This window comes from Oncorhynchus keta, chromosome 20 (assembly GCF_023373465.1).
Source record: "Oncorhynchus keta strain PuntledgeMale-10-30-2019 chromosome 20, Oket_V2, whole genome shotgun sequence".
Taxonomy (NCBI): domain Eukaryota; kingdom Metazoa; phylum Chordata; class Actinopteri; order Salmoniformes; family Salmonidae; genus Oncorhynchus; species Oncorhynchus keta.
In genome coordinates this window covers 15,141,519-15,155,490 of record NC_068440.1, presented here as the reverse complement: position 1 = coordinate 15,155,490, position 13,972 = coordinate 15,141,519, and the positions used below count along the sequence as shown (strand labels likewise).

General features: G+C 39.0%; 1 protein-coding gene across 4 annotated transcripts in view; it reads right to left on the bottom strand.

Moving 5' to 3' along the window:
- Positions 1-9,423: 9,423 nt before the first annotated feature.
- LOC118398960 (KH domain-containing, RNA-binding, signal transduction-associated protein 3) overlaps positions 9,424-13,972 on the bottom strand; it is a 174,391-nt gene continuing 169,842 nt past the window's right edge. For 3 of the 4 annotated variants that reach the window (XM_052472155.1, XM_052472157.1, XM_052472158.1), the window contains exons 8-9: positions 13,793-13,851; positions 9,424-11,942 (exon numbers count right to left, since the gene is read on the bottom strand). In XM_052472155.1, the coding sequence (XP_052328115.1) occupies positions 11,848-11,942; positions 13,793-13,851 (154 nt within the window). In that variant the 3' untranslated portion in view covers positions 9,424-11,847. The remainder of the gene's footprint in view (positions 11,943-13,792; positions 13,852-13,972) is intronic. The other variant, XM_052472156.1, reaches the window with a different exon arrangement.

Sequence of the window (13,972 nt, the reverse complement as noted above, 5' to 3'; positions counted from 1 at the left end):
GACTTACAAGAGCTGGGCTCCTCTTTTAAGTTAATGGATTTTTGTCAAAACCAATCAATAAGTCATTATCTGTGTGTGTTGATGGAGAGGAGATGAGAACCCAGCTAGTGCTCAGCTCGCTATCATTTTCAAATGGCTCCAGTTGGAAGGGCCTAGAGGTTGGTTCAGATGTCACTGGGCCCATGACCACACAGAGCTGAACTCTTCTTTGTCCTAATCACACAGACAATAAGGGTGGCAGTGGTCCCGCATGGCATTCATACATTGTGGGCCGGTAAAACAGGGAGGATTATGGTTTGTGTTCCATTGAGACGTCCAGGATTTCTCCCCAGTCTGGAGACTATCCCAGAGGAACAGCTTTCCTGAACCGCAGTAACATGGGTTTACCATGTTTAACACGAGGTAGTAACAAGCCCTTCAGCCATGTCCGCCTGCTGCTTAGTAGCAGTACAATATAGCCCCGTTTCCACTGTCACTTAAAATTAGGGCCAAATTCAAGCTGGCTCGAATGGAATTCTCAAATTCGAGCTGGGTCGAGGGTTACCCGGGCCAGCGCAGTCCAATTTCACAACTGGTGCCAGCTCGATTAGAATTCGGGCTGGTGACGCTGTTACCATGCAACCACCAAAATGATCACTGCTGGATGCTCATGCAATGTTTAGCTAGCTCATCTGGGCTTGTTGCTGTTAGCTAGCATATGGACAAGCAGTAATGCAGTAGTCAGACATGACACAAATTACCCCATAGCGGGATACTTCATTCACGTTGCACTACACAATAAACCTTTATGAGAACTGTCAGCCCTCGAATGCTAGCTACCTAACATTAGCTAGCAAACCAGAGTTGAAACAAGCTAGCTAGCTAGCTAACGTGAGCTAGCAGGAGTTTTAGCTGGCCAGGTTGTATTGAAAGCTAGCTAGCTAGCTACATCACATCACATCAAACCTGTCACCTGGTTTGCTTGGATAGCTTGCTAGCTAGCTAATAGCTAGTAGGAATTCAGCTAACTAGTTAGCCTGTTATGCTAGTGTAACAGTTGTTAAAGTACTATGTGAATTTCACCAGGTTCATATATATATATATTTTTTTTTTAACCTTTATTTAGGCAAGTCAGTTAAGAACAAATCCTTATTTTCAATGACGGCCTAGGAACAGTGGGTTAACTGCCTGTTCAGGGGCAGAACGACAGATTTGTACCTTGTCAGCTCGGGGGTTTGAACTTGCAACCTTCCGGTTACTAGTCCAACGCTCTAACCACTAGGCTAGATTAATATGTCATGTTGATTTGTTATTATGGATGCCTGCATCCTGGGAGTATGGGAGTGTGAACTTACGTTTTGCCCTGCGTGCTCGTGCTCAATTAATTTTGATGCACTATGAGAGCTAGGCACGCTTTTTCTGTCTTCAGAAAAGTTTGATTATTTTAAGTACAAAGTCATACACACAGTGTTTTGTTCATGAATAATGATGTATATTTAGAGGTTACTCATAAGTGGTTGGTATTGTTAAGATGCACTTGTAATTGTACTTTTTAGGATGATATCAACATTCAGAATTCAAAATGTGGTTAATAGCTAGCTAAGGTATTAGCAAGCAATATGTGTGAACGATGGCTTGGTCCTCGAATGATCCCAGTCCCTCCTATTGTGCATCTGTTGTAGAAAGAGGGACGATTCTCAGAACATATGTGGCTCTACAAATGTTTTATTTCCTTTTGGATGCAGGTATGTGGTTTTATCTATGTAAAATATATGTTATATGTTGATGCATAATAAGGAGAGGTTGTACTAATTTTCGTATTCAAAAATCATTTTGATGCACTATGAGAGAAAGAGGCGACGATTCACAGAACATATGTGGCTCGTCTATAGTCTCAATCAACCCCACACAACGTAGAGTTACAGAGGTGCAGTACAGCACCGGTTACACTGGTGATGACACTAACCATTTAGCTAGCTATCGTCAGCAAGCTAAATACATGGCTCTGAGTCTGGCTGGCATTGGCAGGAGTATGGGGTAATGTTAGTTACAGCATTGTGAGGGTAGATTAAATTCAAAGTGCCAATGGAAACGGGTCTTACAGTGGTTGCTCAACTAAAAGTTCTGGGATTATGCTGCGCGATTTAGAGGTCATTTGTGGTTTAGTACGGTACCCTGAGTCCCTGCTTCATTGCTCCAGACCAGCGCAAGGGGGAGTTAAAGCTCGGATTATGCTTTTGGGTCCCAAGGCGCCAATGTGTCTCTAGGCGCTAATGTGTCTCTAACTGACAATGAATGGGCGACATGAACCAAGTAGAAACTGATAATTGTGCACAACTTCAAAATTGAATTTCAACGAACTGAATGATGAGGATGAAAAAGGTGGTTGAATTTACAACAATAGTGTAAGAATTGTCCTGTATGCACACCCCGGGAAAAATACACATATTTTTTGTTTCTACAAGTGTGTTACTTACTGAAACTGTTGTTACACTAAGGTTTTTATTCTAAGAGAAATGAAAATGTTCATTTAAATTCCATGATATTTTTAAGATATATGTGTTGACTGAATATGAGCAAGTGATGTCTGCTACATAACCAAGTTGATGGCGCAATCATATAGCCTCGGCACCGACATACTACTGAGTGACTCCTCATTCATGGCTTTGGATCAAAACAAATAAGCACAAACATTCTTTCTGATAGTCTTTAACCTCTAGTGACACCCCATCCCGGATCCGGGAGCGTAACAATCGACTGACACTAATTAGCATAAGGCAACGGACATAAATATTCCTAGAAAATATTCCTATTCATGAAAATCACAAGTGAAATATATTGAGACACAGCTTAGCCTTTTGTTAATCACCCTGTCATCTTTTAAAAATATGCTTTACAGCCAAAGCAAGACAAGCATTTGTGTAAGTTTATCGATAGGCTAGCATAGCATTATGTCCAGCAAGCAGCAGGTAATTTGGTCACGAAAATCAGAAAAGCAATCAAATTAAATAGTTTACCTTTGATGAGCTTCGGATGTTTTCACTCACAAGACTCCCAGTTAGATAGCCAATGATCCTTTTTTCCAAAAATATTATTTTTGTAGGCGAAATAGCTGTTTGTTCTTCACGTTTGGCTGAGAAATTGACCGGAAATTGCGGTCACGACAATGCCGAAAAATATTCCAAATTAGCTCCATAATATCGACAGAAACATGGCAAACGTTGTTTATAATCAATCCTCAAGGTGTTTTTCAAATATCTATGCGATAATATATCCACCGGGACAATTGGTTTTTCAGTAGAACCGATTGGAAAAATGGCTACCTCTGTATTTTACGCGAGAATCACTCTGAGAGCCATTAGGTGACCACTTACACAATGTAGCCACTTACGGGTATTCTTCAGCATAAAGGCGTAAAACTACGTCACAATGCTGTAGACAAATTGGGGAATACATAGAAAAAGTAAACTGGTTGATAGCCCATTCACTGCTCAATAGGGACGCATTGGAACGCAGAGCTTTCAAAACATGAGTCACTTCCGGATTGGATTTTTCTCAGGCTTTCGCCTGCAATATCAGTTCTGTTATACTCACAGACAATATTTTTACAGTTTTGGATACCATTTGAAAGGAAACACTGAAGTTTGTGTAAATGTTAAATTAGTAAAGATATATTTTGGTTATCCTGACCAGGACACCATGTATTATAGTCTATAAAAGGAAAAATATGACCATCTCTTGTCAAGGCAATTGATCAGCATATTTGGCGCATGTGACTAATATAATTTGATTTGGTATGATGTCATTTTCCATATGGATCGTAACAAATTACTATGGGAATAAAAATCACTGAATAACAGAAATATTGGAACAAAGTAGGTTAATGAAGGAAAAAAAATGTTGCTTACTGGAAAATACTCTGAATGCAAAAGGCAAGTGGAAGGGGGAAAAGACAGTATTCAGAGGTCAAGACAGCGCTACTCTGAGACAGGCATGGGGACTGGTCTTGATAAATCAACAAGATTTTTATTTTTCACTGAATCTCCGTTTGGGTAATAGTTAGACTACAATTAGGGTGTGGAAATGTTCGGATTATTTTGCTCTTGACTGTAGTACTGCAGCCTACTCCCGACCGGTCACTTTGTACTGCGCCATTATGGGCTATTAGCAGGACAATAGACTCTTGCCAACACCTCTCTGTATTTTGATACTTTGTGCAAGGCAATTGATCAGCATTAAAAACTTTGTGGATTGGGCCTCCCAAGTGACACAGAGTCTAAGACACTGCATCGCAGTGCAAACTTCGTTGCTACAGATGCTGGCTCGATACCAGTGCCGGCTGCGACCGGGAGACCCATGGGGCGGTGCACAATTGGCCCAGTGTCATCTGGGTTAGGGGAGGGTTTGGCTGGCCGGGATGTCCTTGTCCAAAAAATAGGCATGGTGGGCTTTTGGTTTCTCTAATTCTAAAAACATAAATAAATATTTAGGCTTTTATAAATATTTATTCAGATTACAATCACTCACTTTCTGCAAAAAAATCGTAATTTAGAATCAATGTAATGTAATTACTTGCGAAGAGCCATATAGATTGCAAAATAGTTGGGAAGAGATTTTTGATGGCACATGGTTTATGAATTGACATGCAATTTTCTGTTCCTCCTGAAGAATAGTGTACGAATTTCTATTCCTCTGTCCTGCACGCACACACCAAAAAAATACACTTATTTTTTTGGTTTCTACTTGATCCTACCTTTCCAATTGGACTGTAGCATATTGCTTACTAAAAATGACATAAAAAGCGCACATTTGTAAATCCCAAACTCTAAAAGTAATTGGAAAGGTAGACATTACTTATTTGTGACATTATGGTTCCAATAAAGAATGTAAAGGAGTGTAACGGATCTCGTCCTCCTCTTCTGAGAAGGAGTAGCGAGAAGGATCGAAGGACCAATGCGCAGCGTGGTAAGTGGTCATGATGTCATATTTAATGAATCAAAATGAACACTGAAATACAAAACAATAAAGTGAATGAACGAAAACCGAAACAGTCCTGTCTGGCGACACACACAAAGACAGAAAATAAACACCCACAACTCAAAACTGAAAACAGGCTACCTAAGTATGATTCTCTATCAGGGACAACGATTGACAGCTGCCTCTGATTGAGAATCATACTAGGCCGACCACAGAAATCCCAAATTATAGAAAAACAAACATAGACAACCCACCCAACTCATATATAATAACAAAACGTGACAACGAGATGCTGTGTTTAAATTTACAGCTGGAGGCATTTTAAAAACAGGTTTTCAAACCCTGGTTTTTCACTGTAGTACTGTAGCAAGTTTAGCCCATTATGCAAACAATGTTTCCTATTAGCAGGACAATAGACTCTTCACGGCCCGGCTACTGTAGGTGTGAAAATCCTCCAATTTACAATGTATTCGATGCTTAAGTACTATAAAGTGTTACATTTCTAACTCAAGACCTCATGCAACCGTGTGTATGTTGCATTAATAATATCTCTGTAGCCATATCCAACATACCCCTTGACTTAAGCCACATGTTGTTCTGTTACAGCGTAGGATTCAAAGTTGGTGAAATTTGTCAAAGTGAAAAAATTTGTCAAAGTGAAAACATTCTTAGAAATGTTTTTTTTTAAATGAAAATGAAATACAGGAATATCTCATTGACATAAGTATTCACACCACACACGTTAGAATAATCTTTGGCATCGATTACAGCTGTTAGTCTTTCTGGGTAAGTCTTTAAGAGCTTTGCACACCTGGATTGTACATTATTTCAAAAACATTCTTTAAAAAATGATTCCAACACTGTCTCAGGTTGCTAGACATTGCTGGACAAGCATTTTCCATCTACAATTTTGCCTGTGCTTAGCTTTATTCCATTTATTTTTATCCTAAAAAAAACTCCCTAGTCCTTGCTGATGGCAAGCATACACATAACATGATGCAGCCACCACCATGCATGAACATATGAAGCGTGGTACCCAGTGATGTGTTGTGTTGGATTTGCCCAAAAACATAACACTTTCTATTGAGTACATAAAGTTATTTTCTTTGCCATTTTCTTTTTTTGCAGTTTTACTTTATTGTGCTTAATGCAAACAGAATGCATGGTTTGGAATATTTTTTATTCTGTACAGGCTTCCTTCTTTTCACTCTGTCATTTAGGTTAGTATTTTGGAGTAACTACAATGTTATTGATCCTTTCTCAGTTCTCTCGTATCACAGCCATAAACTCTGTAACTGTTTTAAACTCATGGTGAAATCCCTGAATGGTTTCCTTCCTCTCCGGCAACTGAGTTAAGAAGGATGCCTGTATCTTTGTAGTGACGGTGTATTGATACAACATACAAAGTGTATTTAATAACTTCAACATGCTCAAAGGAATATTCACTGTCTGATTTTTGTTTTCTTTTAACCTATCTACCAATAGATGCCCTTTGTGGTTGAATTGGTGTTTTAAATTCACTGCTCAACTAAGGGACCTTACAGCTACTGTGCCTTCAGAAAGTATTCATACCCCTTGACTTATTCCAAATTTTGTTATGTTACAGCCTTATTCTAAAATTGATTAAATCGTTTTTTTCTTCTCATCAATCTACACAAAATACCCCATAACGACAAAGCAAAAACAGGTTTACATTTACATAAATCAAATCAAATGTCTTTATAAAAGCCCTTCTTACATCAGCTGACATCTCAAAGTGCTGCACAGAAACCCAGCCTAAAACAGCAAGCATAAGTATTCGGACCCTTTACTCAGTACTTTGTTGAAGCACTTTTGGCAGCGATGACAGCCTCATACCTTCTTGGGTATGATGCTACAAGCTTGGCAAACCTGTATTTGGGAAGTCTCTCCAATTCTTCTTTGCAGATCCTCTCAAGCACTGTCAGTTTGGATTGGGAGCGTGTTTAGGTCTCTCCAGTGATGTTCAATCTGGTTTAAGTCTGGGCTCTGGCTGGGCCACTCAAGGACATTCAGAGACTTGTCCCAAAGCCACTGCTGCATTGTCTTTGCTGTGTGCTTAAGGTCGTTGTCCTGTTGGAAGGCAAACCGTTGCCCCAGTCTGAGGTCCTGAGCACTCAAGGATCTCTCTGTACATGAATCCATTCATCTTTCACTCAATCCTGACTAGTCTTCCAGTCCCTGCCACTGAAAAACATCCCCACAGCATGATGCTGCCATCACCATGCTTCACCGCAGGGATGGTGCCAGGTTTCTTCCATATGTGACGCTTGGCATTCAGGCCAAAGAGTTCAATCTTGGTTTCATCAGACCAGAGAGACCGCGACACAATCCTGTCTCGGAGCTCCATGGACAATTCCTTCGATGTCATGGCTTGATTTTTGCTCTGACATGCACTGTCAACAGTGGGACCTTATATAATAGACAGGGGTGTGCCTTTCCAAATCATGTCCAAGTAATTGAATTTACCACAGTTGGACTCCAATAAAGTTGTAGAAACATCTCAAGAACGATCAATGGAAACAGGTTGCACCTGAGCTCAATTTCGAGTCTCATAGCGAAGGGTCTGAATACTTATGTAAATAAGGTATTTCAGTTTTTAATTCTTAACAAATTTGCAAAAAATTCGAAAAACCTGTTTTCACTTTGTCATTATGGGCTATTGTGTGTAGATTGATGGACATTAGTTTAAAAAAAAATCTATTTTAGAATAAGTGTCACGCCCTGACCGTAGAGAGCTTTATATGTCTCTATTTTGGTTTGGTCAGGGTGTGATTTGGGTGGGCATTCTATGTCCCTTTTTCTATGATTTGTATTTCTGTGTGTTTGGCCGGGTGTGGTTCTCAATCAGAGGCAGATGTCTATCACTGTCTCTGATTGAGAACCATACTTAGGTAGCCTTTTTCCCACCTGTATTTGTGGGTAGTTGTCCACGTATAGTTGCCTGTGAGCACTACGTTGGCTTCACGTTTTCGTTTTCATGTTTATTGTTTTGTTGGCAACATCTTATAATAAAGAAGTATGTACGCTCACCACGCTGCGCTTTGCTCCGCTGTTTCCACCTTAGACGATCGTGACAATAAGGCTGTAACATAACAAAATGTGGAAAAAGTCAAGGGGTCTGAATACTTTCCGAATGCACTGTACTTGTATGTGTAGGGCACAGAGATGAGGTAGTCATCAAAAAATCATGTTAAACACTATTATCGATGTAATATATTATGTGACTTGTTAAGCAAATTTTTACACCTGGACTTTTTTAGGCTTGCCATAACAAAGGGGTTGAATACTTATTGACTCAAGACATTACAGCTTTGAATTGTCAATGAATAAACATTTCTAAAAACAAAATTCTACTTTTACATTATAGGGTATTGTGTGTAGGCCAGTGACACAAAAGGTACATTTAATCAATTTTCATTTCAGGCTGTAATGCAACAAAATGTGGAAAAAGTCAAGGGGTGTGAATACTTTCTGAAGGCACTGTCGTAGACTACTTTTGATCAAGGCCCATAGGTATACTGTATTTGTAACCAAAGCACTCTGGTTATGTTGATATAAAGAAGAGGAATTATCAGACGAATAGTGTTAATTGCAACTCACCTTCAGAGCTTGAGGGTGGTCGGACGTATGATTTCCTGCTGTGGGCTCTGGCACCAGCCTAAAATAAAGGAAATAACATGATTGATTACAAAATAAAGGTACAGAAAGAAAGCAAACTGTTGCAATTTAAAGTGATTCAGAAAAATAGTTTTAGTATGGTTAAAGAGTAATTCATTTGACTTACAATACAACATATATTATCAAAGTCATAGAATACACTTATTGCACACCAAACCTGCTAGAAATATTACAGCTATTTATAATACTTTTAAATAGTTTATATCGAAGTCTAATTAATCCCCAGTGTTGACTTTTAAACCCCTTCAAGATTAAGAAAGACTTAATGATGAACAACTTCATTTTAGTTTTAGTGCTTTATGTTTGTCAGTCTACATTACGGTGAGGTTAGGTTGGTTGGGTTTGATTACCTTGTGGAACGGATGGAGGGAGGTCTTTTAAAACAGCTACTGTCTGTCTGCCGTCCTCTCAGTGTGGAGGTCAGCTGGGGTTCAGAGGTCAGGGGTCATTTAGAGTCTCTCTAACAGAGGGGCAGGGCCAAAGGTCAGGGCAGGCACCAGAGGAGAACACAGGGAGCAAAACAAGAACAGAAACGAGATCCCCGCCATACAAATTCTATACAATTGTGTAAAAGCCGTTGTTTACATCCAGTAGAAAAGTTATGAACAGTCCCTAGGAGTTTCTCCTGGTGTCACTGTTTGTTGTCATTAAAATGTAATAAGATGCTCAAAGTCACTTATTATTAGATAGGCAAGCAAGAAAATACAGGTGCTGCTGCCATTGTTGCTGTACATGTTAGTGTACTGTTAAAAATAATGTCAACTGACATATTGTAATCCGTTTTATTAAGATATTACATATGAAAAACACACATCAGAGACTTAAATCTGTGATTGACATTGTATCGAAATCATTACCTACAAAACATTAGCTGAATTGCAATATACAAATAGGCAATATACATACAACACAGTTCTTACAAAATGGTGTTGTTTTGTTACATGAATTCAGTTTTTAAATATATTTTTGTGTTAAAATAATGTTCACTTTTATGTTGTTGTACATGTTATAATATTATTCAGAAGCTAATTCTTGATCAATATGATATCTCTCAAGAGTCTCAATATACACTACCGTTGAAAAGTTTGGGGTCACTTAGAAATGTCCTTGTTTTTTATTATTTTTGATTTTTTTGTCCATTAGACTAACATCAAATTGATCAGAAATACAGTGTAGACATTGTTAATGTTATAAATGACTATTGTAGCTGGAAATGGCATATTTTTCTATGGAATATCTACATAGGCGTACAGAGGCCCATTATCAGCAACCATCACTCCTGTGTTTCAATGGCACGTTGTGTTAGCTAATCCAAGTTTATCATTTAAAAAGCTCATTGATATTTGTTAGCACAGCTGAAAACTGTTGTTCTCATTAAAGAAGCAATAAAACGGGCCTTCTTTAGACAAGTTGGAATTCTGGCGCATCAGCATTTGTGGGTTCGATTAAAGGCTCAAAATGACTAAAAACAAAGTACTCGTCAGTCTATTCTTGTTCTGAGAAATAAAGTCTATTCCATGCAAGAAATTGCCAAGAAACTGAAGATTTTGTACAACGCTGTGTACCACTCCCGTCACAGAACAGTGCAAACAGGCTCTAACAAGAATAGAAAGAGTAGTGGGAGGCCCCGGTGCACAACTGAGACGCCTCACAAGTCCTCAACTGGCAGCTTCATTAAATAGTAACCTCAAAACACCAGTCTCAACGTCAACAGTAAAGAGCCGACTCAGGTGATGAGGGCCTTCCAGGGCCTTCGAGTTCCAAAGAAAAAGCCATATCTCAGACTGGCCAAAAAAGAAAATATTAAGATGTGCGAAAGAACACAGACACTGGACAGAGGAACTCTGCCTAGAAGGCCAGCATCCCGGAGTCGCCTCTTCACTGTTGACGTTCACTGGAGTCGCCTATTCACAATTAGCCTTTTAAAATGATAAACTTGGATTTGCTAACACAACGTGCCATTGGAACACAGGAGTGATGGTTGCTGATAATGGGCCTCTGTACGCCTATGTAGATATTCCATTTAAAAAATCTGCCATTTCCAGCTATGATAGTCAGTTACAACGTTAACAATGTCTACACTCCATTTCTGACCAATTTGATGTTATTTTAATAGACAAACAATTTGCTTTTCATTCCAAAACAAGGACATTTCTAAGTGATCCCAAACTTTTGAACGGTAGTGTACATTATGGAATTTAAGAACGGAATTTAAGAACCTGTATTAAAGTTTCAATATTATCGTCAACATCATTCCTTGCAATGTTAGTTTTGTTAGTTTAGATTATTGTGTTTTTCTATTTATGCAAATACAGAATTACGCTCTGGAACACAAACTTCTATATTTCCAAAAGTTTATTGAGCATCAACCAAGAAGAACAATGTAAAGGGCCTACATAAGCGGATAAGGTTAATATGCTAATATACTATTTCTGTTAATGTCTCAAGAACCTGATTTATACAATGTCTAAAAGCATTTCAGGTATTAAAGCCCCCCCCAAAAATATATGCATTGGAATTAATTATTAAGAGCTTTACCTAAAATGTCTTGCAGCTCTTGATAATTTTTTTCTTACTGAGGGTTTTTACACACAAAAAAAAGAAGAGTATGAGCTGAGATTGAAGATTGATTAAACACGGGAAATGAAACAGAAGCACACACATCTACAAGTTTTAAGACAGGAATAAAACAGTTGACACTATCCACAATGATTCCACGCCATGCTTTTATAAGCCCTTTAACATTAAAGAACTATCATTTACAAAAGGAGATAAAACAACAATATTTATTTCAGGATCTTTTCTGATTGGAAAGGTTTCATTTGCAAGGGACAGGCAAAAATATCTACAATACTTCACCTCTCTACAACTAAATCACTAATATATTACCAATGACCAATCACTCTATAACCCGGTCGAGAATATTTAGATATCTACTTGTTTAGGAGTGGGTAGATGACCTAATTTATACACATTATTCCCGGTGGAAACAGTCTTGACATCATACCAGGGTCTTCCGTTTTTTAAACACATGTTTACGATTGATTTCAAGGTCTTTACCTGCATCATTTCCTCTGTGTTATTGTTTGGTTTTGTTTGTGTTTTTATTCTAAAAAGAAGGGAGCGTCCGTATAAAATCCATTACTTGATGACACATCCATGAGGGATTGTGCAGGTTGTTGTATAATCAGTTCAATATCTGGAGTAGGGCGTCTCTCTGTACACTCCCTTGGTCGTCCGTGCAGCTGGCGCCTTGCCACGATTAGTTGTCCAGTCCTCCTGACCTGCTTTATAGGGAAACAGCCATAAGGAACACTTCTACACACACACACCCACTCTCTTGTGTAACTCAGATTTTTATGATGTCAAAAGGTTATTGGAACAATATTTTATCATTTTTTCCTTAGACTGGAACTGAGGTAAGAATTCAGCTATCATGCTTCAATCAGGCATCAAACCTGTCTAAAAAAGTTGAATTATGTCAATGGACTAACTTTCTGAGTTATTTGAGAGACTGAAACTGGAACAACAGAAGAATCCCGGCCGCTGTAGTTCAAACAGACAATCCACCAAGAAGCTTGTCATTAACCTCGAAGGATGTGTTTAGATAATTGAAACAGAAGATCAGATAGCTACTTGAAAAGAGCCAGTGTAGTGGCTCCTAACAAAAGGTCACAATAACCATTAGCCCAAATCAGACCTCATTCAGGCCCTCTGCTGTCTATGTGCCAAGTGCCTGCTACATCGATGGCAGCCTTTGTGTGATCTCTAGCCAGCAGAGTCTCATCCCCGGAGCAGAGCAGAGGCTCACAAAGGACTGTTTTTCCCTTGACATGGTCTCTGCTGGCAGCCCATAACCAATAGTATCTAATAGTCTCTAAACCTGTCACACTTTCTCTGACACTGAGAGACAGTGACCAATGTAACCTTGTGGTTAGAGATCAACCATGCACCATCAACTCTGTTTATCGTTTAAACATCGCCTTTCTTCGAACTGTCAAACACCTCTTTCTTTTCACCTGTTAGAAAGCATGTAGCATTGCACTGTTAGCCTCTGTGTGTTTGTCTGCTTCTGGAGGTTAGTAACACTTTCCAGCCAGAGTTTCTCGCCACATAACTTGTGTGTTAATCTGTGTTGCAAATTTGTAATATGAATAAGCCGCTGTTTCAGTTATAGTAATTAGGTGTGTCCTCACATTTGTCCTATTTCACAATTTGCTGTTGTTGTTGAATCCCACTTCCCCTGAGACAGCACCAGAGAGGTGGTTCAGAGCCAGGGATCAGCCATTATTTGCAGTGACCCTGGAGCAATTAGATTAAAGGCGATTCGAACAAGAAATCTTTTGGTTACTGGCCCAATGCTCTTAACCGCTAGGCTACCCACCACCCTATGTTATGAGCAATTACAAAGTCGTTATGGACTGAATAGAATAAAAGTCCTTTACTTTACAGATAGTGTCTGGTGACAACTGTGTACATTTACTGTGAAGTGCTATAAGAATTGACATCTGCCAAAGCAAGAGGAGACCTGGGTAATGAGATTACATTAACGGCTCAGGGACTGAGACGAGAACCACGCAGCGCTCAAAACATTTCACCAGAAAAGAAAGCCATAGTTAAAGCTGTATTAGAAAAGCAGACGTCAAGGCATATCAGTTACTATATCAGTCATGGTCTACGTGTGAATACAGTCAGGACATTCTGTGGACGTAGCCATGCCCCGCTTTATAGAATTACTGTGTCTTTGTCCGACATCCCCAACCTTTCTAATAACAGGATTGTGTTTGACATTGTCAGAAAAATGTACGTCGTTCATATAGAGTTGCGTAAAAGAGGCCTAATTCAGTTGTGGAACAGGATAACCACCGATAAATGATTTAACCATTAAAATGACACAGACCATGCCTCATGTTATACCATCACTTGGCATTCTGAATAATGTTAACAATACATCTACAACAAATCTGTCAAAACGCTTATATAGCACCTATTAGGGGGAAATTACATTGCCTGTGGGTTTAACAGCATTTAAAACTGCCGCGTTGATTGATGAAAAGAGGTCCACACTGAACAAGACAGGTGATGTGTATGCATTTCAACAACATTTCACATTTGAATAAAGCAGTTAGCTACTGACCGTATGACTCATATGATTCCTCACCGTTATCCTGTCCGTACTCATAATAATGGTCTGAGCTGTGAAAGGAAAGAAAGAGGAGACATCCATCAGAATCTCTTTCGAACAATAAAACGACATGGCCTTTAGGCCTTAATGGAGAACGATAGAGGAACATCACAGCACACAGCTATCAAATCA